General features: G+C 48.5%; 1 protein-coding gene across 5 annotated transcripts in view; it reads right to left on the reverse strand.

Annotated features, from left to right (window-relative positions):
• Positions 1 to 25,123, reverse strand: part of HSF1 (heat shock transcription factor 1) — a 75,756-nt gene that overhangs the window by 39,138 nt on the left and 11,495 nt on the right. For 3 of the 5 annotated variants that reach the window (XM_075705592.1, XM_075705590.1, XM_075705594.1), the window contains exons 2-4: positions 15,581 to 15,689; positions 9,165 to 9,301; positions 7,168 to 7,292 (exon numbers count right to left, since the gene is read on the reverse strand). In XM_075705592.1, coding sequence (XP_075561707.1) covers positions 7,168 to 7,292; positions 9,165 to 9,301; positions 15,581 to 15,689 — 371 coding nt within the window. Of the gene's footprint in view, positions 1 to 7,167; positions 7,293 to 9,164; positions 9,302 to 15,580; positions 15,690 to 19,802; positions 19,987 to 25,123 lie in introns of all 5 variants that reach the window. The other 2 variants (XM_075705593.1, XM_075705591.1) reach the window with 1 other exon arrangement.

A 25,123-nucleotide genomic window follows, 5' to 3' on the forward strand; every position in this document is an offset into this window, starting at 1 on the left:
TGCTGATGGTGCTGCAGGGCAAACAGCACCACTTCCCAAGGCACTTCCCAAATGCCAGCACAAAGAAGTTCGAGAAGATGTTAAGGAGCAGTTTCAAAGAATCACTTCTACACCGGACTTGCATGAGATCCCACGACTTAGAGAATAGCAAAATGAAAGGGATGTGTTACAATGAGCGTCTGAAGTAGAGGACCAATCCAAAAGCAAAATTCAAGGCCTCGCTGCGACTTATTTAATCTACACAGAGCTGCCTGAAGGGGCTGTCTTCATATGCTCCAATAAATTTCACTTCATGATAACGGGGTGGGGAGGAATCAGCAAAAGAAGTAATGTTCAGATGGTTAACTATCTGAAAAAAGCAGCTGAGAAGAACAGAGGCGCACAACCAAGCGCAGTGACGCACTTGCAACCGCGGCTCCAGATCCCCCTTTAGCTAGCCGGAGCGGATGGAAGCTCTGCCGCAGCACCGCTGCCAGAACGAGAGGCGATTCCTCGCTTCTTTAGCAAGAGGCAAGGGAGCCTCAGGCTTTACGTTCCCCAGAACGAGAAGAGTCGCTGCTCTTGCACATCTTTCTCCATGAGGTAACCAGGACAAAGGAATCGTGATGCAACGCGACCCTGAAGTCCAAAAGCCAGAAAGGAAGGAGGCCACGAAGAGCATCAAAATCTTCCCAAAGCTCGCAGCCATTGCAGACACTTGTTTCACCTGTAGCTTGCTTGCCTTTTTTTTTTTTTTAAAATAATCTCCAGAGGCCCATAAAATACCTGTAAGAAGACAAGGGACTTCTGTTTTCCAGAAGCAACCCCCCCCACCCTAAAACTAACAAAAAACCCCCCCAAATATGTCAGACTAAGAGCAGGGAAGCGCAGATTAACCAAACCTAAACAGGTGAGATTCCCCTGCGCGCCAGGGAAGCGATGTCCTCGCTCACAAAACCTCGGCCCCTCGGGAGCACTGTCCAGTTCTGCTGAAGGAGCTGCTGACAAGGAAGAACAAATATTTTCATATCCCAAGTTCAGTTTATCTACTTTCCATCATTTGCTGCCAATGCTAGAGACTGACGGCAAATTATCCAGACGCGCGTTATTACATGACAGCGGAGATGTGTTTGATCGTATTCCTTAAGTCTTTCAGGCAGACTTTTTGAGCTGAGTCAATACGAGAAGATTTTGAGAAGGTCTGTTCACAGCTGTGCAATAAAAAGACATTTACTACGAGCCTTCTATTGGATGTGCCAGAGATGATATCCAACGCAAACCAGTAAAAACCCCCAGAACAGCTTTCCCTCTACGAGCTTCTACCCATATGCATTTTCAATACGCTCCAAAGATCTTACTTTGACAGAAGACAAGCCGTGACCATAAACTTTTTTTTTATGCCAACAAAGCAGCTTAATATAAAGTACACCTGGTGTGTTTAGCTAAAGTGAGCCCCCTCCCCCCAATTCAAAATACACCTTTAGACAGAAAAAAATAATTAGGAATGGAGCGTTTCAGGCACGAAGAAATAGCTTTATGCTTCTGGCACCCTCACCCCTTTGGAGACAACTGTCACTGCTTCAGGTAACACAAACCAGTTGTAATTTCCCACCGTAACGGTGCAGAGCCACCTCACCGAGACGCACGAGGCAGACCGAATCCCGCGCTCGGCCCTGGTCGGACGTCAGGGCTTTGCTGGAGGAGTACGGTCGAGCAGATGAAGAACAGCTCGCCTACGACCCTCCTTCAGCTGCTGCCTGCCCACCTGTACGACAGGAATGACCCCCTGCTCCCACCGGCGTCTCCGCTCTGAAGCCAGCAGAATTCCACAGCGGCGACTCTCACGCCGTGGCTGAAGCCCCGGTCTCCTCTACAGCGGAGCGAGTCCACTCGGATCCAAGTTCAACATGGAGAACAAAGCCACATTTACAGTCAGCTCGTGTTAGGGCCTACTAACATACCCTGTTCAAGGGGAAAAAAAGGCTTGGAATCGGGTTCCTCAAAAATCTGCAAGACGGGGACAGGCCTATTGGCGATGGCGAAGGAGAAGAGCGCTAGCAGGACACCAGACATGGAAATCTTTCCAGAGGATACTTGGTGGCATCAGGTTTTCAAGCCAAACCCCCCAGAACAGTGCGATCATCTGGTCTGCAAAGCACAAGCCACAGCACTCACGCGCGTTCATTCCTGCGCGAGTCCAGCAGCTGTGGCTGAAATGGAGACTCTTGAGTTCACATTTTCAGCGGTGAAGAAAACCACCACAGTCTTCCATGTATTATTCAAATACTTCTTTTCACATAAAAGCACAGTCTAATTTGCTAGTCTAATTTTACCCATTTTCACCTCTGTTACTGCATGAAAAATACAGTTTTCCTGCCGTTCCTCAGGCTGGAGTTACCTCCGGAGGTGGCACATCAGCATTCGTTCACCTCCCTTTTTCAGTAAAGAAGGGTGAGCTCCTCCGCTCACTCGTCACTCAGCAAGTTTTCTATCCCTTCAGCATTCGTGTTCCTGTTCCTGAAGTTTGCTCAATAATTGAACATTCTTACACTGCTGATACGAGACCTAGACACACTGCTCTAGTTGTGGTCAGACCCGTGTCTTTTACCAAGCCGCAGTTAACTGAGATCTCGTACGTATAACCATTAGCATCAAAACAAAATGAATGCAGGATCTTTTGGTCCCATTGCAAGCTCGTTTTCAGAGCTACCGCTCTTCATTCATAGTAATCTTGCACTTAGCCAAACAAAATTATCCCGTTTTTACAGCAATATTAACCTGCTTCTAACTCACGGTTGAAAAAAACCTCAGACATGCAGCTGAAGCCCACTTTGCACAAATAACTCCGGCTAACCCAACTCTGGCGTTTGAGTGCTTGGGGGTGTTTCTAGAAGTTAGGGTGTGTAAGACCAATGCAAGGAAGTTTAAACCACAATGCACATTTCTGTGTAGAAAAACTTCAGGAGGTCACCGTTGTTAAACTTCTCCCTCAAAGACCAACACGCACCGGAGTTTCTTTGACAGCTGGGCTCCTCCTCACCGAGTCCGAGCCTGTTGCAGTGTGAATATTTTTTTTGTTTTTCCAGTTCCCCTGCACACCAGTAGCTGCACAGCAATAGCCAGCAGTCATTTGTCTGCATTAACAGCCGATGAAGCAGCAGGTCTGTCTGGAAGTTCTGCATCACCACTGAAGTCTCTTCCATCTCATGCGGATAGAAGCGATTCCTGTATTGAGCCATTGAGGTGTTTCAAGCCTTCACGCTGGAGGAGTCAAAGCCATTATTCCCACAGAATTCGCAACAGAGACCTCTACGCACTTTGCGGTGCGGTTAAGACAGGAATCCAACAGGATTCTGGCTGCGGCCAGCTGTAGTGATTCACCAAGGAGCAGCAGCACAACAGGCAGAAGCTGAAGGTTTTAATCCACACCATCAGGAAATAGCCTCAAGCTGCGCCAGGGGAGGTTTAGGTTGGATATTGGGAGAAATTTCTTCATGGAAAGAGTGGTCAAGCCCTGGAACAGGCTGCCCAGAGAGGTGGGGGAGTCCCCAGCCCTGGAGGGGTTCAAAAACGGGCAGAGGTGGCACTGGGGGACATGGTTTAGTGGGCATGGGGGTGTTGGGGTGATGGTTGGGCTGATGATCTTAGAGATCCTTTCCAACCTTAATGATTCCTGGTTTTACTTTCATTAAAAACTAATCCAGCCACCAAGCCAGGAGACATGAAATTAATTATGACTCTCCCCTGAACTGGTCTAGTGGTGGACTTGGTAGTGTTGGGTTAACGGTTGGACTGGATGATCTTAAGGGTCTTTTCCAACCTGAACAGTTCTAGGAGTCTGTGATTTCACCTACAAAATGATTGTAGCTGAGCAGATGCCAGAGGAGGTTGACTGTTGATACTGGTGGGGTGAAGGGGAAGAAGAACCTGGAGTAACCCTGCTGTAGAGATGCAACACGATGTAAACCAGCAGGCCCTGAAGAACATTTAAAAAACTTGTCAAAAACCCAAGTGAGAATGATATGATAAGAACCAGCTGATGCTTTGAAGCACGCCACAGATCCAGAACTAAAAAGACTAACCTTAAGTGAATTCATTATTATTCAAGAAGCAAGAAGAGAATTTTTAACCCCAAGTTCCTGAGAAAATGAAGACATGAAAAATGGCTTGCAAACTCTGCCCTCCAGAAAAGGAACAGCAATTCAAGTACAGGCATCCGGTACTAATAATGGAGATGGGAAAAATTAAAGATGAAATGCAGACCCAAAAGTTGTGTTTATTGAGAGATATGGAGAACCTGCAGAAGACCAAAAACCCCAGTTACTAGCGGCTGTGAAGGACAGAGAAGTAGCCAGGAAGAACGGAGTATATGCAACCAAGAAGAGGTTATTACGCAATTCCAAGCTATGGAGAGCTTGCAGCTGGATCCAGCACCTGCGTGGGGTTAAGTCCCCGCATGCAGCTCGGTGCGGCAGCCTGTCAGGGCTGAGGAGCGGTGGTCCCACCGCCCCGCTCCTGCGCTCCCAGACCTTCTACCGAAGCCGACCCGCTCGCTAGTCCCCACTTCCTTCTGTTGGATGTTTTCTGTTGTGCTGGCTCCTGCGGCAGAGCACCAGAGCCAAGGCGCGGTACGGAGCGGGAGCGCGTGCGCAGCAGCCGGCCCGGCGAAGGGCACCCACCCTTTTGGGGAGCTCAACTCGTACCGCGCTTCTTCCAGGCATCAGTCTCAAGATGAAGACCTGCTAATAGGCCGTTGCACAACACTCATAGTTCACACAAGTCGTTTAATTTTGATTGTCTTACAGGAGCTTATTTACCTGATTAGCTTTCAAACAAGTGCCAAACACATATTTTATTAATTGGTCAATAACTGCCTTCCTGAATGGAGGGGGGAAGCTCCTCCGCTTTGAGAGAGGTTGTCAGTTCTCCGCTGTTAGAGCTCAAAGTACTGCTGTAGGCACTCCACCTAGTGGTTTACAGACCTTTTATAATTAATAATGCTAATGTTTGCTTTAGCGAGAGCCAATGGAGCAGCCAGAATGCAGCCTAGAGACCTATAACGCATTTGTAAACACTCTCAACCTTAATACAGGGGGTACAAGCCTAGACACTTAATCTCAAAATATGCCACAGTGCTGCAGAAGCCGCAGAAATTTAGATGAGCACCATGTACCGGGACCGCAAGACTGGCAGCTGGGTTTAAAGATGGCTCTTGATGTCGCTTATTCTTCCTACAACGGACAGAAAACAAAACGTACAAAAGCAGAAGCCTCCCACACGAACTTGTTGCGATAACGGCTGGGACCAGAGCTGCCAAAAGACACGAGGCATCACCGTGAGTGGCAAACTAATTGTTTTAGGCAGCTGATTGCTTTTCCAGGAAAGTGGAAAACGGGGCTTCCAACCCAGGGATGCCCAAGTTCATCCTGTTGTGGAGTTAAGAGTGGGTTCGTTACTGACAGGTCATCCGACATAACTTGTACAACTGCTGGAGGACTAATGCAGATTTCATTTTGGTTTGGTTTTTAGGAAGGGAGTGCAGCTGGCTACAAGCACGTTGAGTGCGCTTTGTTCTGGTAGCTTTTTGGTCATTCAAGGTTGGCTGCGTGTGAGGTTTTCATTCAAAGCCATGCTAGGCAAGTCACTTAGCTGACTTGAAAGGGAAAACAGAAAGAGCCACCTCTGCTGTCTATAGACCCACGAGACTGCAGTATCGATACTGGTGCACAAATCTTTTACCTGCTGCCATTTGCCAACAGGTTAGAAGGACAATCTGCTTTTCTTTCTCCCCTCGCAAAGAGCCTGAGGAGAAGCACAGCCTAGATGTGAGGCTGGGCGCTCATACCTGGAGCAAATAGAAGATGAAGAAAATCATCTAGAATGACCTTGGAGACGAAGCAGGTTCTCTCCCCTCCCATGAACACCAGAGGTGCTAGAGAAGTGATCTGCAAGCACAAGATATAGTAATGAAATCCAAGAAAAGGGAGGCTTTGGAATGCAGTGCGGAGGAAATATTTTTTCCACTGTGAAACTGTCCCTTTGAAATCCCCCACCCTGCCTTCCTGCTTCACCCAGCAAGAATGGAGGGCTGCTTGCTCCATTTTCTGCAAGACCCGGAACCAAATTCCTTAGAAACAATGGCAGAGATGAAGAAGCTAGGCATAAAATAAACTTCACCGACGTATGATTCACTCCACTTTGTGGAGAGGTAAACAAGGAAGGAAAAAAAAAAAGAGCTTTAAATCAAGATTTATAAAGGTACCTAAGGGAATCAGACACCCACCCCGCCACGTTCATTGGCCTCAACAGGTATCTAAACTTAAAGGCAACTTTGAGCCTCAGTCCAAGTCTTCCAACTGACAGATCACACGGAGATCCCGCTATCCGGGCGGGCAGCCAGTTCCTGGTGCACCACTTAAAGGTTCTGATTAGGGGACATTAACTAAATTCTTCTGTATGACCACCATGGGAAAAAGTCACATAAGGGTGAGCAACAGTGCCCTGATCACCTCTAAAGGCAAGGCAGTATTTCTTAGCGGGACTCAAGATCACCCGTGTTGCCTCCTAACCGAACAGCAATACCAGGTGAGAGGTATCCAGCGAGAATTTAACAGGGTGCAAGTAAGAAGTCAAGAGCCTGGAGGAAGAATCCAGTATAAGAACAGAAGGACAGCAGACATTATCCCAAATGACCTGAATACCCCGGTGCAGCGTAAGACAAGACAGAGTAGTTGTGCTTTGCAGGAGCGGGGGAGAAAAAAAAAAAAATCACAAGGGAAAAACCCAGCACCGTGCATTGACTGAAATTTCAGATTGTAACCCCCGTGGCAGGGAAGGAAGTTCCTGAAGTCTTCACAGCCTTTCCAACTGACACCTCAAAGCAGAACTGTACTCCAAAGCAGCTTTACGCTGTGTTTGGGGTCACAGGTCTGGTTGCTGTGACACCAGGTCTCTAACAGGTTTTAATCGTGTTCAGAAGGTCCCTCCACCACCCGCTTCTTGCCCTAAGCAGAAAGCCTCTTGAAACCCAGGCTATACTCCCGAGACAACTGGAAGCTGGAACAGCGAGCAAGCAAGCGGCAGCAGCCAGCCTTCTCTCAGACGAGGTCTTAAAAATAACGTGTTCGGGAAAGAGACCACGGAGCAAACTCTCCTGCATTTTCTGCCATCCCCTCCCCACATACATACTGCTTCATGGCTATCAGCTTGGAGTCCATGCTCTCCTGCTTTCCTTTCATCACCTGGATGTCAGTCAGTAACTTGGTTACATTGTCTTGCCGAACCTTTATATCCTCATTCTTTATACTGGATACCTGGAGACAGAAAGGAAGATGTCAGTGATGTTCCTTCCAACAAAATGGTTATTTAAGCTTCAAAGTTGATACCGCAAACAATTCACCTCCCCTCTCTAGCCCAACCGCTGCATTCCCACCTGAGTGCGTTGTGTCAAGGGACTAAACCCAGCCACCTACAAAGCAAGTTTTCTGCGAGCATACTGCTATTTGAAAACATCCAATTCTGTCGCAGCCTAAAAAAAAAAATCTTTTTGGATAGAAATACAGTGCTCAGGTAAAACCGAAGGCCTGCACAGGAGCCGTTTGCCTACGCAAACCTTCAGCTAGCCAACAGATCAAGACATTCTTATCTACGACAATCCTAAAACTAAAATTCGCGGTCACAAAGACCAGGGAGCACATTTGCACTGAGGACAGGAAACAAGCATTCTCCTTGCACACTTTCAAAAGCCGCTGCTGCGTGCAGTGAACTGAATATTGGTCTTAGCAATTAAGAAAGTCATTAGCTGGTTTGAGGAAGAAAATCAGGAGAAAAAGGGCAGATGAGCTCACTGCAGCAGAGGCCCGCAGGCGGAAGGTAAGCCTCTTCCAGAGATCCCTGAGCAGCAGCCGGTCACTCGACATCCTCATCATTTCCACTACAAGTGTTAAAGCAGCTGAGGAGAAGATTCTGAGCAGACGATTTTATTTTTCTGATAAAATACTCACGAGAAACGACACCTAGGCATGTTTCACGAGAGCTGTACCACGTGAGAAGTCTATGAATCTGCCAACCGTTATAGGGGTTAACACATCTCACCTATTCAATAGCAGCTTCTCTCCACTTCACTTGCCAGCAGGTCATATATCTTTAAGATCTCTTTACATCCTTCTAACGCGTTTGCCCACTGTGAAAATGTCTAGAGGAACTAAATGCCTCAGTGAAAATGGCACTTACGGTTATTTGAGAGCACCCTGGGATAGACAGAAGAGCGAGCTACTCTCGCTACACATTGCTTTGATTAATATTTGGAAAAGAATGACAAAAACATGTTTCTCCAGCCCACACTTCAGGACTAATAAATTAGCTTGGAAAGTTCATAAGCATTTTTGGAACTCCTGATACCAACTGTTGCTATACCACGTCCTCAGTACATGTACTGCAATTCTGTATTTCAAGAAACGGAGGCAGTTGTAAAGCACATCTGTGAGTTTAAAGGGAAAATGCGTAAGTTTGTATTTGGGATACACTGGAGGTTAACACATTTAAAATAATTCAGGTAGCTTACCCTTCCTTTTCCTCCTTCCACTACGACATCTAACATATCTTCACGTGTCTGCGTGTGTACACACTGTACGTACGTAGGCATTTTTCATTCTTTGAAGCATTTTAAGGAAAGACCGCAGCTCAACTAGTGATCACTCTCCCTCCTACTGAAAGGTACAATTGCTCTTCAGTCTCTCCAGAGGACACAGCAAACTTCCCTCCGTCAAGCTAAACTCAAACAGATGCTACTTGTTCAGAAAACCAGGAAAAATATAGTGACCCTTTTTACCGAACTCAGAAAGAATTTGGTTCGCAAGGCCAGAGTGCTGGCTGTTTTCTGCTGGTGGCGTGGGAGAGAGGGGAAGTCTCAAGCAGTGCCATAAAGAACCTAACGCTGAAAACATTGGGGAAAAGACCTATGAACGAAAGGGACCGGTACCAAGAACCTGAAGCCAGCCAAATTGCAGGATGGCACCGCAGCTTGTACCTGGTGAGAGGGTAGAGACAGCAAGAAGAGCTGCTGGCATAAAAGAATAACCAGTGACGCCAACGCCCGTCAACCCTTAGAGCACGCTGACGCTTTTCAGAGTAATCCTCTGTTTTTAAACAGTTTATCTAGAGCAAGATCTGTTGTATAAACTTACACTGGTTACTTTCCTCTTGATGTTCTCCAGGAGATGTTCCTGGCCTCGGATGAAGTACGGATGCTGGAATTCGGTATCATCTTTCTCTGGCTTCACCAATCCTCCCTGCTCAATGTGGACAACCTTTCGAAAGCCATCTGAAAATCAAAGGGTAGATAATCGGAGAAAAGCTTAACAGGCGAAATGTGAACTCGAGAAAGCAGAAACTAGCACAAGTTACCCTTGTTCGCTTACACACCCAGCGCTCTACCGCTGCGGTATTCCTTGCTAACCGATCTCGTCCTCAGACGGCCGAGACGAGCAGGAGCCACTTCCACATCCCCCAGCCAGTTGAAAAACACCTTTTGCTGCTCTTGCAAGACCAGCTTGTGCTGGTGTTGGGCTGATAGCATGGGTCAGCAAGAAGAAAGGCTGAAATTACTGGAACTAAACCAAGACCCTCGCATTACCCTCACCATCTCCTGACAAAAGCCCCTCATTCACAGGGAACTCTCCTGTTACATGAGTGAACAGCACCTCGCCTTGCCTTTTCAATGCAGAGCAAGACAGGGAAAGACATATATTTCAACAAAACTTTTTTTCAAGGACACCACCAAAAAGAGACTCAAACATTTTGTGTACACTCCAGGCAATCCCGGAGGGCTTATGTTTTATTTATTCAGGGAATAAAATGGTTTCTGAGAGCAATACATGATGCAGATAAAGCACCGCTGCCTATCACTTCACCTACTAATGAAAATAGGAACACTTTGGAGACAAAACCATGCAAGTGTCCAGCAGCACGCAATGGGAGACGAGTTATTACCGCATTTAATTGAACTCCCAAGCCCCTCTGTTGCCCATTTCAGCGCCTTCTCGCTGCAGCACATGCTACCTTACCCTACAAGCCTACGACGCAGGCTACCGTAGCTGGCACGCCTATAATGAATCTGCACAGTCGGCAGCCTGATCCTTAACCTGAAAATAAGGAGCGATTTTCTTATAGTAAAGGAGACCCCAAGGCACAGAAGGTAAATAAATGACTTGCCAAAGGCTTCAGAGCCTGTCCAGAAAACTTCTTCCTAAATGAGCTGTACAACACTACGAGGACAGGGCTGACGATCTCTGCAAACAGGGTTAGCTGTCCCGAAGCAGACATTCAAGTTACCAATCCACTCACCTTTCTACTAAAGCCCCAAATTCTTTTTTTTTTTTAACAGGCTACTCCACCTTAAGAAATATCAGCCCATATAGTTTTTCTCATTCTAATACACGATGATTAAAACCATCCTGACTCCAAACAATTCCCCAGAACCACTGCAAGAAGCACCGCTTCTGTTATTCCTGCGGCCACGCAACCTCCCGGCGAGGGTGACGGTGCAATTCCTCTGCTGCGTGGGGCAGGGAAGGGCATGGCGTGCTGGAAAGTGCTTCCTCAACAGTTCAGGCAGAAGTTATGCACCGAAGTCTTCAGATGTACTTAAAACACCTAAAAGGCACTCAAGAACCGAGTGTGGCGCATCAAAGTATTTTTGGATCTCAGCATTTCTGTAAACCACTAGGATAAATCAAGAGTGTTATTTAAGTTGCTCAGAACGCAGCTGTGGCTAAAAAAAAAAAAAAGCTTCCTGCACTTGCAGCAGAAAGTGATTTAGAGAAATTACACGTTATTGTAGTGATATTAGCCAGTTTTCGGTTATTCAAGTGATCCTTAAAAACTAAAGGCCCCGGTCACGAAGCACAGAATGTGCCCCACAGCTATTCAAAGAGCCGGTGTTGAAAGGTAATGAAAATGTCATCCTTTCTAATAACATTGGAATGCTCTCTGCAGCCCACATCTGGAGCATTAAAGTTAATCCCTGATATAACCTCCACGTGAGAGGTGTATGAAAGGCATCCTTTATGTTGCTGCCTATCACGAGAACCCGCAGCCAAAACGTAAATGCAGACCTGTGTGCGCGGGGAGGAAGCCGAGCAGACTGCCGTGAAGCAACGTCTCTGGGATAATCCCAGAACGTTCCTGCTCGCTGGCAGGAAAGAGCAGCTACAAACGCACCCATCAATCTCGGAGCGTTTACACAGGCAGGCAGTTCTCGATTTCCTTGCACATCCGAAGGGTAAGAGGAGGATTAAGCAGTGTAAGTTCGGAAAAACGGGAAGCGGGGGCAGCATGGAGAAAAAGAATATTGTTTGATTAGTAGAGGGCAGGGAACCGGTAGCACGGGCGGAGATACTTGGTCAGAACAGCAAAAGCTTCGGACAGTTCTCCGTTCGCGTACTGAAGGGACCCAACCTGAAACACCAACTCGGATTCAGTTTGCTCGTACAGCAACTGGAACAGTAGAGGTGTCCCTAGGCAAAATTTCCATCGGAGCTCGCAGCAGATCACATTTTCGCCTGCGCGTGTGCCCAGAAAGGGGACCAAGGCTCTGCACATGCCATGAAACACCGGTTCTGGAGATGTTTTGCATAGGGATCCACAGCCTGAAAGCTAGCTCAGAGGCACCCTTCCCGTCGCAGGACTGTTCCCCCAGGCAGGACAACAAACTTCAAAGCTCCCTGCGAACAGGTAATGCAATTGTGCTAAACACGAAGCAATTTGAGAAAAACCCAACAATAACTGCGCAGCTGTACTATAAACATGCAAGTCCCAATAAACTAAGTGTAGAAAATGCACGTTCCATTTTGGGTATCTTTTTCTTTACTACGTTGTCCTTTAGGAATCTCCGTTCTTCAAGCAAACAGGACAAGCGGTGTAGGGACAAATTCTTGAGTTGACTTTCAACTTTGGACATACGTCTGCCGTGTCACTCAACTCTAAAATAAACTGGAATCCTCAAACTGCCACCAATCGCAAGCTAAGAAATCCCTTTTATAGTTCAAGTAAACAAATGCCTCTGTAACACAGATTGGGAAGAACAGGATCAATGTTAAAAAACAGATTAAGCATAGAAAAGAAGTTCTAAAACACCTGAACATGGAAGTTACATTTACTCATTTTCTAGTGCAAGACGTGCAGCCTAGCTTTCTGTCATGTCAATACTGCATCATGCTATCATGGTAGCGTAACAGAACGTGTAACAAAGATCCAAAAGCCTGGTCGAGGGCAGGAATTTTGTTTGGAGAACCCAACTCTTGAGGTCTTTAAAAAAAAACCACAACAAAACCCAAACTCGGTTCCATTTCTGATCAGAACACTTCCCCCCCGCCCCAAAATATTGAACCACTTGGGAAAGGTGTTGTTAGAAAGAAGTTTCAGCCCTCTCTTAGCTTGGTCTTGGAGATTTATTACTTCTTTTCCCCTCCTTTTTAACAGAACACCTTATCGCTCAGATGTGCTTTTGCCCGATCACCTAATTCTGTTCCAGCTCTTCTGTCCCTGCTATTGAAAAGGGGAGCTGACACCCGGAATAATGTAATTCCCCCTGCCCTCCCCTGCCCTTTTAACATTCCATACAGTGAGAGGGAACAGACCAGACAGCTTGCTTTCTTCGTCTTATTCCCCAGTTACAACAGCGTCAGCTGGAGAGGCAGCCTGGACCTTATTTTACAAGCTAATGCTCAGGTTGATCCTATTCCAAAGCGTTCCAGGACACGCAAGTACTAAAGGCACCTGCAGACGTGTGCTTTGGAGGGAAATATCACCCTCCTCCCTCCAAATGCAAGTCAGATGTGGTGACGGGACAGGCGAGAGAAGCGCCGGGGAAAGGCCGCTGCTCGAGCGGGGAAGCAAAGCCGCCGGAGGAGCCTGTCCTTCTGCAGGGTGACCTCCCACGCCTGCCCGCAGGCAGGAGCTGAGCCTTCCTACCTGCCGGGAAAAAGAGCCGCGTCTCCTGTCCTCCAGCAACAGAAACAGCAAGCGAGGTGAAAAGCACCGAGAAGCGATATTCGGGAGGCGCCCGGCTGTCCCGTGTCTAGTGACATGTAAGTAGCCCAAGGACACTCTTGTTCTCCTGGCAGGATTTGATATTTTGGGCGTACCCCTCCTCAACTGTGATGGGAAACGGAGTATTCCCTAACCCTCCGGGGACTCTTGACCCTGCTCAGAGAGCTATGCAAGCAGGTGCCACCTTTCACGTACACGTGTGCATAAGTAAAAAAAAAAAAACCCAAAGCAAAAAAAAAAAAACCCCAAAAAACCAAAATCCAGAAGACAAGAAAAGGTCAGGTTAAACCAATTTAATTTTCTTCCATGACAGGGTAGCAAGCTTTATCAACAGAAAAGCAGCAGACATCTCAACCAAAGCATGACATCCTCAAAGCAGGAAAATCTGCAGGATGAAACTGGTAAAAATATGGGCGTAAACCCAACAGAAAAAGCCTTATTTAGGGAGCAGTTAGCAAAAAATATTGTAGTGCTGTGTGTGAGTGTGGGCCCAGTCCTGTTCAGCATCTTCACTAATGGCACGAAGGACTGAACAGAGCACGTTTGCTGAACTGGCTGAGGAAACAGAGCTGGGAAGGGCTGCGGGTATGTTGAAAGACACGACTGCAAGTCAAACTGATTTTGACAAGAGGAATGAAAGTCACTCCTGACAAATACAAGGTACAACTCTGAGGCAGGAATAAAACCAGAAAAATACGGGAGGGAAAACCACTGGGTAGACAGTAGCTGAACAGAGGTGATCTGAACGCTGTAGTGGATCACGAGCTGAACACAGAAGTCAATGGCAAGCTGCTGAGAAAAAGGCCGATGCCATAATGGGATATACACAAAAGTATCGCCTTCAAGACACACGAAATACTCTTTTTGTTCTATCCTGTGATACGCCCAACGTTGGCCACTGCACTTGAACAAAGAGATGGAACAAAGTCAGTTCAGAAAGGAATGCAAATGATTAAAGGCTGGAAAACAACCTACAAGAATTAAAAAAACAGACTTTACTCTAAAAAAAAAAAAAAAAAGAAAAAAAGAAAAAACAGAGGACTGAGGAGAGGTATCAAGTTTTCAAAGACACAAAGGCTGATGCAAAGGCAAAAGGAATAAATCTCTTTATATCCATAGCAGATAGGAAAGAAGTGGAGGACTTAAACCGTAGCTGGGAAGGTTTGGAGGTTTGGGCTAGACATTCAGCAATCAACTCCACTGCTTCACTATCCTTACAGTAAGAGCATTTCCTTGATGAACTTAAGGAATCTTGATTACTGGAGGCTTGGAAAAAATAGGTTAGATGCAAAGTCATCAGGAACAACACAGAGGTAGTTGATCCTGCCTTGAAGCAGAGAATCAGACTAAATGATTGTGAGCTCCCTCCAGCCTCCTTTTGCAATGATTCTATGGATTTTTTTTTTTTAATAATTGCCGTTTAAAAGAGCAAGTTCAGGCAATGCCTGCTTTGCACAATGCTGGCAGCAACATCCCGTCACGAAAGTGAGTAGAAAATGAACAAGCTGCCACATCTTGGGCCCCTCACTCCAAGAAGGACACGGAGGGGCTGGAGCGTGTCCAGGGAAGGGCAGCGGAGCTGGGGCAGGGTCTGGAGCACAGGGCTGGGAGCAGCGGCTGAGGGAGCTGGGGGTGTTCAGCCTGGAGAAGAGGAGGCTGAGGGGAGACCTGATCGCTCTGCAGCTCCTGGCAGGAGGGGGCAGGGAGGGGGGTCGGGCTCTGCTCCCAAGGAACAGCGATGGGACGAGAGGAGATGGGCTCAAGCTGCGCCAGGGGAGGTTTAGGTTGGATATTGGGAGAAATTTCTTCACGGAAAGGGTGGTCAAGCATTGGAACAGGCTGCCCAGAGAGGTGGGGGAGTCCCCAGCCCTGGAGGGGTTCAAAAACGGGCAGAGGTGGCACTGGGGGCCATGGTTTAGTGGGCATGGGGGTGTTGGGGAGATGCTTGGGCTGATGATCTTAGAGGTTCTTTCCAACCTTAGTGATTCCTGGTTTTACTTTCATTAAAAACTAATCCAGCCACCAAGCCAGGAACCATGGAATTATGACTCTCCCCTGAACTGGTTTAGTGGTGGACTTGGCAGTGTTTGGTTAATGGTTGGACTGGGTGATCTTCAAGGTCTTTTCCAACCTCAACGATTCTGTGATTCTATGCGGTGGTCCTGTCTCCCTGGAAGCATTCCAGAAGAGGTCCTCCTTTGTGACACAGGATGGCAAAGAGTGCTGTTGCAAACATTAATGATGGGCAAACACAAGGAAAGCAGTCAGAACTCCTGAGCTAATAATCAGAAAATATCAAGATAAAAGAAGCCTGAGAGTCTGAAGTTCTTTATACCTAGCAGAAGTTTTCAGTTTTAGAAGTTGTTATTCCCTTCAGCAGAGGCCAAGCACAAAACTAGCACTTGGTCCCCCAAAACCGAGTGATTGCAAAGCTAGCAAATGCTCCCAACTCAATGAAATGTCCCCTACCTTAAACCTGGGCAGAAGAGGGGAACCTTATTTCAGGATGAACTTTACCCTTTGCACTCTGAGCTGCCCAGAAGATACTTACACATATTGAGCTGCCGTACAAAGCTGGCCATGTTGTTATGTTTGAAGTACTTTGGAAGCACCTCCTTGGCAAACTGGCCTTGGTCAAACACATGGAAGCTGTTTCCACTCTGTCAAAAAACAAAACAAAATAAAAACATTATCAACAACGGTTACACTGAAGAGAGAAGCCCACCTGTCCTTTCATTTCACAAATATAAATTCTACGTTGCTGTGGGTGAGATCGGTAAGGTCCCCTCTCCTGGAGTCCCTTAGCTGTAGGTAAGAATGCAGGTTCTGAGCTTTGGTTGAAGCTGTTCCCATCTGACCAATGCAAGCTCCCATGAATGCAGTTCAGAGGGACCTCAACTACATCCTTCGGCTCCTGATGCAGTTAGCGTTTAGCACGTCGCCGCGTCTCAGCTGGGCCAGGGTAACCGCCCGCAGGAGCACTCTTAGCCAACGGGGGCTAAATCACGTTTCCTTGCACTCGTCCCAGAAGAAAACACGCGTCTGTCAGTTATAAAGAACGGGCAGGCAGCCGGTAACTCTTTACGCTGTGATCAAGCTACTAATGTGAAAGAACCAGCAGAGCACAGCTCCACAGAGACTTAAAAAAACAACCCAGGAGGTTAAGCAGGCGACAAAGATTAAACCTCAGTTTGCACAACTGCAAGTCTATTAATTCCCCAACTTGTCCCAATTAATTTGTTTTCGTATCTACAGCAACCGCCAACGATCTTCCGAGAAAATTAAAACAACCAGGCTAGTCTGACTTTAAACATCAACATCTGCAAAGAAATGGAGACAATTCTGTGTCCTGCCAGGCTCGGGCAGCTCGCCGTGCCCACGCAGACGAGGTCCAGAGCAGCTGAAAGCAACACGTGCTGCTGCTGGCAGAGCAAGAGCAACCCTGACTAACAAGTTCTAATTTTTCACCGTGACTGATGAACATTTTCTACATGTTGATTCAAAAAGTAGGAATGGGTAGGAGACAGGAGGAAGCATTCTGCCCCTCTAAACCCTGAGGTACTTCTGCTGTCGGATTTTGGAAAACGAGTTATCACCAGCAGAACGGTGCGTGCCAAGAATAACTAGTTATTTTGACTATTATAACTATCTTGACTAGTAGTCGGGATCATATTTCAGCCACTTAGCTTTCAGGTCTGTGGTGCCGTTTTATCAAGTATGGTTTCTATTACCTTTCTGGCACACTCAGCAGGAATTATACTGTCAACCTAAGCATCTGCAAAACAGCAAAAGAAGGGATTTTCATTCTGGCAAAGTGACACAAGAACTCCAAATGCATTTTACAACCTGGATTTTTTTCCATGACAAAGTCCTGCTCCTGATCCATCCTCCTGCTAATATCATCCCACATACCACCAGCGCGCAGCGCTGGCAGGAGCACCGGCGGCGAGCCGAGCCCGACAAGAGCCTGACAAGTCATTGCACGGCCGTGAAGCGATCAAACTTCTCAGCTCAAAAGCAAAGCGGCAGGGCCAGGCCAGACCACCCACCCGACGGCGGAGGGATGGTGCCTCCAGAACTCCAAAGTCCCCCCCAGCTCGCAAGAGCGACTCAATGAAAGCACCTTCGCAAGCAGGGGCTGCTGCTTCACGATTAAACTCGGTTCTGCCGCACCAGGTCAGAAGAGCCCCCTCGCCCGTTACCATGCTGAGCAACAAGACGAACAGAAAACCACGAGGGCTCTGCAAGCTCCAGCCTTGCCAGCTGAGTGCTGCAGCCGAACACCACGAGCATCTGCAGGCAGTCTCCAAGCTCCCAGCACGAACCTCCACGGAAAAGATGAGGCCAAGGGCTTCTGAACTGACTGAAGAGTAGCAGACCAAATATCCATCAGACTTGATTTTCAGACAGGCGCGTCTTAAAGTTACCGGGCAAATTCAGCACAGCGTTAATCCTAAAGAGTTAAGACTACTAACCTCCCCCGCCCACCCCCTTCAGGCTTTAAAAGACTCTGCCTGCCAATAACAAAACCAGGTAAGGGTTTATTAAAAGTTGACAGTTTGGGTTTTTTGGTCCGTGGATGAGTTTTACTCCTTCAGAGGATTCACCTGCGTTTGAGTATTTCTTTTCATTAAGGTCCTTTACTCCTTATCCAATACTTACGAGTACTCTGAGTTGATTCTAATAGCAAAAAGTGCAATGGAAAGATGGCAACGAAGGAAGGAAGCGCACACTAGCCATCTCCCTTAAAGATGGCAACCCACAATAAAGAAAACCTCTTTGAGTCCCATTCCAAGCCTCTTCATTTTGCTGGAGTTGCTCCACTCAAGAATTCTTGCTTTTTTGCCCCCTAAAATAATGAAGTGTGCTGGTGTGTGCTCCACAGCACGACAGTCATTCGCTGTACGTCGCCGCATCCAAAACTCTGCTCCCTTTATCCACGTCCTGATCCCCCCGACCTGCCTCCCCACCTAACTCCGCTCCTGCCCAGCCCTCTGAATCCTCCCAGGTTTAGCAATTCCACAGGAGTCTATCCATGCTGCTAACAAGCGTAACAGATTTCTCCTCTGTTTTCATAGAAGGATGGCTATTACGTCCATCAGCTTCAAGGAGTTCCACCCAAGTCTCAACGCAGTACCTGTTCCTGCCAAGGAAGGGGAGCGGAAGAGGGACCTCAAGTCCTCAAGACCTCGATGCTCTCAGCCTTCAGATCTAATACCATCAGAAGCACCACACTGGTGATTTTCTTTACAACATTGTTTGAGCTTCATCCTAAAATTTGCATTTTTAACACTGTACCACTTAAGCATTTCTCTCTGCAATTATCAGAAATACTCCCATTTCCAGACTGTTTGTGACTGGCTTACGCACATTTTCTTGCACTTACACCAACCACCTTTCGCTTAACCAGCTCTTCTCCTGTCCTGGTGTCAGTCCAATGCCAACCAGCAGGCACATGTGCCTAATACATGGCTACTGCTGCTTAGAGCGGCTGCTGCTGCAAAGTGGTAGAAGACTTGGGAGTCAGCTGGAAGGGCAGAAGTCTAAGGTATGTAAGAGGCTTACAGGAAAACCAACACAAATTAAATTGTCTGTAAGTGACAGGATTATTCGCACAGTTAGGACTAAATCAACCCTGCACAGGCGTTAACCAAATTCTGCTCATTTCTATTATTCCAGTTCTCAGGGTCATCTGGTTTCTTCTGCAGGGCATCCCAAATCTTTCCTGTGTTAACAAAGCCCAGCAGTGTTCTGTGCAAGTTTTCTCAACACACCTTCTGTGCCAAAGTCATTAGAAAAACCACATTCAAACAGACTGTTCCAAGATTTCATCTTCGAGCAGTTCTGCCATGACTGTCCTCCAGACTGGAGCGACCCTCCAAAAACTAACTGTTGTCTCTGCTTTAGCCAGTCCCTCCCCCACAATTCTGGTATTAATCCTCATCTTCTCCACTTTCACCCATGTGGCAGAACATCAAATGCTTTGCAGAAGTCCAGAGACATGAGGTCTGCCCCAATTCCTTCATCCAGAAAAGGATTTCATGTCCAGAGGAGAGGTGAGGAGGTACAATCCATTTTTTGGTAAATCTGTGTTGTATTTGATCCCATTTCCCTTTACTTCTATGGCTTTTAGTTATTCTCCCCTTTAGAATCGTTTCCAAAGCACTTCAAACCATCAAGGTCAGACTAGTTAGTCATTAACGCTCCTCTTAAAATCAAATAGCTTCTACAAATGAGGTGAAGCATCTTTCTTGGGGTGACTGCTTATGTTGCAGGAAGGGGACGAGGGGCCTCCTGTTGGAAATCCCACTTCTCCCGCACTGTTAGGGGATGCAAACACAAGGATCTCCGCTCCCTGGACTGGGAGAAGTCCCCGTCGTCCCCCCCCCGAGCTGAAATTGGCCTGTTGGACACCTGCTCGCTCTGCCTGCTGGAACGACACTCGGTGTTGATGATGTGACCCAACGGGACAGCGCAGGAGTTGGACCGTTTCCCAGCAGTTATCAGGGTTTGTTGAAAGGGAAGAAACAACGCAGGCAGATCTCTTCGCAAGGTAGCGCAAAAGTTATGACAGTAAACGAAATACAGCTTATCTTGCGTAATTTTGGTATCCTTTCATCTTGACGTGTTCCAAGTCTAGTTCAGACAGCATCAAACATTTTAGCACAGATCAGGTTGTTTTGTCAAAAGCCTCAGCTCTCCCTAAGAGGGGGACAACGTGAAGTCAAAATGACTCATGTAACACTAGACATTTTCACCGCGTTGGCCAGCACCATGCTCACTCCTCGTCTAGACGGGCTCTGGCCACCCACTGCATACTCCAGGTCTCCACATCTGCACTGGCACCCTTCTGCTCTTCCCATTCTCCTCCCGCAAAGCCTCGCAGGCTTGAGACACCATTTATTCTTCTGGCGGACGAAAAAGGAGGTGCCCCAAAAGGATTTTCTGAAACTGATGCTGGGGAAGAAAAGCCAGTTGATTAGGGAAAGTGGCTGAGTTTAGGCGTCGTGTAGAAAAGTCGCCTTCCTAGTCCAGGCGGTGCTTATAAGCCACCGCACGCTACTCGCTTCTCTCCCTGCTGCCTACACATGCTCCGTAGCGGGACATTTAACCAAACCCTCAATGCCCTTGTCAGAATTCAGGTTGGGGCACCTGTGTTTAGCAAACATCTTTTCACTCTTGTTTACAGCAGTAACAGTAGTTCTGTAATGCAATAAACTGCTCAAACTTTGTTGTTAATTAGTTCTTGGTGGCACTGAACGGCTGAGGTTAAGGGGCCAAAAGTTACAGAACCAGACTGAGGATGAATCACGGAATGGTTTGGGTGGGAAGGGCCCTTCAGAGCCCACCCAGCCCAGCCCCTGCAGTGCCAGGGACAGCTTTAACCAGCCCAGGGTGCTCCGAGCCCCGTCCAGCCTGGCCTGGGATGTTCCCAGGGATGGGGCCTCCACCGCCTCGCTGGGCAACCCCTTCCAGTGCCTCACCACCCTCAGTGTAAAAAATTCCTTCCTTATATCCAGTCTGAATCTATTCTGCTGTAGTTTAAATCCATCACCCCTTGTCCTGTCACCACAGGCCTTGCTAAAGCTCGCCCCCCCCCTTCCTGCAGCCCCTCTCAGCGCTGCCAGGCCGCACTCAGGCCTCCCCGCAGCCCCCTCCTCTCCAGGCTGAGCACCCCCAGCCCCCCCAGCCTGGCCCCGCAGCAGAGGGGCTCCGGCCCTCGGGGCATTTCTGTGGCCTCCCCTGGCCCCGCTCCAGCAGCTCCGTGTCCTGTGCTGAGGCCCAGAGCTGGGCGCAGGGCTGCAGGGGGGGTCTGCCCAGAGCGGGGCAGAGGGGCAGAATCCCCTCCCTCGCCCCGCTGCCCACGCTGTGGGGATGCAGCCCAGGATGGGGTCGGCTTTCTGGGCTGCCAGCGCACATTGCCGGCTCGTGTCCAGCTTTTCACCCCCAGCACCCCAAGTCCTTCTCTGCAGGGCTGCTCTCCATCCCTCCATCCCCAGGCTGTGCTGATAGCGGGGGTTGCCCCGTCCCGGGGGCAGGACCTTGCCCTTGGCCTTGTTGAACCTCATAAGGGTCACACAGCCCCACCTCTCCGGTTTGCCCAGGTCCCTTTGGGTGACATCTCGTCTTTCTGGCGTGTCAGCCGCACCCCTCAGCTCGGTGTCATCTGCAAACTTGCTGAGGGTGCACTCAATCCCACTATGTCGTTGATGAAGATGTTAAACAGCACTGGTCCCAGTATGGACACCACTTGTCACATGAAGGCTGTAGGTCTTTTCACATACAGTTACAAGCAGAGCCATGAAAACGTGAAAGCGGTCCCCAGGCTAAGACCCCTCTGCAGCCGTCCCTTCAGAAGCATCGCGAGCCTCCGGCCCCAGAACCGCCCCGAACCCTCCCAGCCCCTCCAGCTCCTGCCACAGTCCTGCACTTTCAGAGGTTTCACACCAAAATTTTGCTCTGGACCTTCTGCTCCTTCCCCCAGACCACGTTATTTGCTATCTGCGATGACGGACTGAACGTCCAAAGTAATCCTTTAGCGTGCCTGTTCTTGCTGCCTCTCTCTGAACAGTCAGGTTTTCCTCTTCACCACCTTCCAAGTGAATCCATCAGGAACGGTCGGGCAGTTTCACCCGCACAGCAGCTGTGAGCAGCAGCGTTGAGAACAGCGATCCGTCCAAAAACCAGCTACTGAAAAGCTATCGTTTCCTCCGACCGACAATCCTGATCGTCTGGCTTCTGCCTTTCCATCCTCCATGCTGCACGTGGAACTTAAAGACACTGGACAGTATACATTGAAGTACTTGCAGGCATCCCCTCCTCCCCGTCAAACTAATTTGAGGAATCCCTTCGCTACCTGTCCTGTTGCTAACCATCACATCTTCCAGCTCCTCAGCAGATAACAGGCTAGAAACAACACGGCACAAGTTTCCCACCTATCGCCATCGGTAGGCAGGCCCCCGTCTGAGAACTTCTAAAGAACTGGTAAAGTTATTTTAAATACTCATTATTTCTGATTAACGTACTGCTGAACATAATTTTTTTTCAAAAATAATAGAAAATCAGAAAGTTTAAAAAAAAATGCTGCAGCCATGCCCAGGGAAGGTGGAAGCTCCGATAACCATGATCGCTCTGAAGGCCAACACTAAGCTGGCTTCAGCTCAGAGCACCGCAGAATCTGGGACACTTACCACTGCATCAAGATAGAAAGAAAATCTCATTTCTAAAGTATAACTTAAGATCTCCTACATATTCGTACATTCAGTTTATAAGAGAGCTAAGTCTGTGAAATAAGCAGGAAAATCCAGGAAAATATTGACTTTACAGCAACAAATAAAAGGTTCAATACTATTTCCCAACATCCGACACGCCAGACCCATTTTGAAAATGGAAATACTGATCCCGATGGTGCAAGCGTCACTGCGCAGCGAAATCATCCAGATGGGAGGGACAGCAGCAAACCATGAGACAGCACAAAAACCCAGGTGATGTTATCGGAGTCTTACGAGGTCACACCAGAAAATGAAATCCTTACAAAATGAAAGCTGAGCAACTATGGCAGGTATTAAAAAAAAAAAAAACCAAACCAAAAACCAAAAACCAGGATGACGGTATTAGTGTTTATTTTTAAAAACTTAATGTTCAAATTTGTGAGACTAGGATGCGAGTCGACAGTTCTCAAACTCCAGTTTAAATCTGATCATTAAAATGATGAAAACCTTTATAGCTATCAGCTGAGATATTAAAAAAACCAAAACCAACCTGAGAAAAAAAAAGAAAAAACAGGAACTTTCTGGCTCCACCACTGCTGAAAGCAAGATTAACCCCATGAAATTCTCTTATGTCCCAGCAATGAAGATTAACTAGACGCTCCTCATGCCTCTCCAACAATAGTGACTTTGTTTAAGCCTTGGAAACCCAGGAATTAGAAAAATGTACCTGTTTCTTTCACCTTCCACCCTAAAGACAAGTCACATTATGAAGCAGCACCGTTCTGGACTGATTCGGAGCGCTCCAGCTCCAGGACAGCTATCTTTTATTTAACAACATTTAGACCCGGATGCACAGCAGGCTGCGGGGCTCCAGCCTGCGAGCAGGACAAGTCGCTGCCCGTTTCACTCGGCTACCACCTCACCGACCTTAAAATACCGCGTGCGATCTGCCGGGCTCAGGCTCTGCTTCGCAGGCAGCTCAGCCCTTGGACAAGCTCGATGCCGGTCGGGGGCCGCGGCGTCGGGTGGACGTGGATTTCCCAGACGGATGCCGCTGGAGGCAGTTTGCTTTCCCTGGCTCCTCGCTGCCTTCTTAGACCAGGCGTCCTGGTTGCTGCTGGCGGTGCTGCCGAACCCAGGTCGTGGAAGCAGCTCGGGGAGCACTCCAGCAAATGGATGTGTTGGGAGGGGAGCGAGAGGGAAGAAGGAAGCCATCTCCAGCAAAAGGGCCACCAACGGGACGGAGCAAGCCCTTTCCTTAGCACAGCAAAAGCACGGACTACACGACCGCAGCCTCGGGCACCAGTGCCAGCGTGGCAGGATCCAAACTGGCTCAGGAGCTTTCATCCCTTCGGGTTACTTGGTGCTTGCACACGTCAAGCGCCAACTGAGAACTCATCCAAACCAAAGCACCCGGAGGCTTACGTTAGCAGTGTCGCCTGCCTGAAGCGGCCAGAGCTGACGGAATGGGTTTCCCTGGGCTTCTCAAGGGACATACGGACAATTTCAGAGATGTTCGGATCACAGCTCGCAGGGGAAAAGGCTGACACCTCCTGCACCATGGCCTGCTCCGAGCACCCGGCTCGTGGCTTCCCAGGAGGTGCAGCTACAACTGCCAGGGGCCAGCGAGGAAGAGGAAGCTGAGAAGATGAAACCCTGGCCCAAAGGCCAACGGTGAGACTTCCCAAGGAGGGCTGGCAGTGGAGGGAGCATAACTGTGGGTTCTGGTTCCTGCTCCAGGGGTTGCTCACGTATTAATAAGCATTTGGATAAAACGTGTGGTGCTGGGGCCAGAGAAGACTCACAGTTTGCTGGGTGTCATGAATCCCACCCCAAAACACGTATTCCTCCTGTTCCAAATACAGCAACTTTTGCGAGAAGCTCGGCCTTGTTAAATTCAGCTCCTGGAGCCTGGCACGAACCGCTCTGTCTCACCACAACAACAGCAGTTTGTCCTGCTGGCCCTGGCTGTGTAGAAGACCTTGGGGTCCTGGCAGGCAGAGCTGAGCGTGCCGGCAGCGTGCCCCTGCAAGAGGGAAGGGGCCAACAGCACCCTGGGCTGCCCACATCAACAACCTGGGCAGGGCAGGAGCGCAGCCAGTGGATCCTGGGAAGGGATTATCCCCTCCCCGCAGTGCCCGCGAAGTAATGCCTGGACAGCGTGTAGAGTCTGGGGCCCCAATACCGCAAAGACAAGGATAAAGTGGAGCAAATTCAGCGGGGGGTCACCAGGGTGGCGATGGGGCTGCAGGCGGCAAGGGGAGGGCTTGTTCGGCCCGGGGAAGAGACCGCTTCGGGGTGTCGGGGAGCAGCAAGGACCAGCAGCTCTGCAAGGGAAGGAGAGTCAGGAGCAGAGCGCAGTCGCAAGGCAGGCACAAGCGGGGACCTCGCCTACAAGGTGCCGGGATACAGAGGAGCAAGTTTGGGTCAGGATCAGAGCAACTCGGTCTGACTCCAGAGCAGATCCTGCTCCGAGCCGGAGCTGGGACTAGAGACCACCAGAAGTTCCTTCTTGCCTAAGTTATTCCACTAAGTGGATCTTATTCCACTTAGATCTGATCTAAGTTTTTTGGCTAGTTACTTTTAACTGGGAGCAGTTCCCCAGCACAGTTACATCTGCAGCCCCCCGACCCCGTGTGGGTACGAGGGTAGGTACCAACACCGCTTCGAGCAGAAGTGCTGACATGCTGACTTACAGCAAAATGAACTGGCCTCATTTTCCAGTAGATACGAGTGTTGAAAGACGCATCTTTTAACACACAAAAAATAAACCTTTCTTCTATCAGCACCTGACGGACTGTTTAGAAGATGCCCTTTGCACACCACTAAAAGGGGGAGCCCCCCCTGCCCACCGCAGCACGGCTGCCGTACGCAGCGTTGGA

The sequence above is a fragment of the Pelecanus crispus genome, chromosome 2 (assembly GCF_030463565.1).
Source record: "Pelecanus crispus isolate bPelCri1 chromosome 2, bPelCri1.pri, whole genome shotgun sequence".
Classification (NCBI taxonomy): Eukaryota; Metazoa; Chordata; class Aves; order Pelecaniformes; family Pelecanidae; genus Pelecanus; species Pelecanus crispus.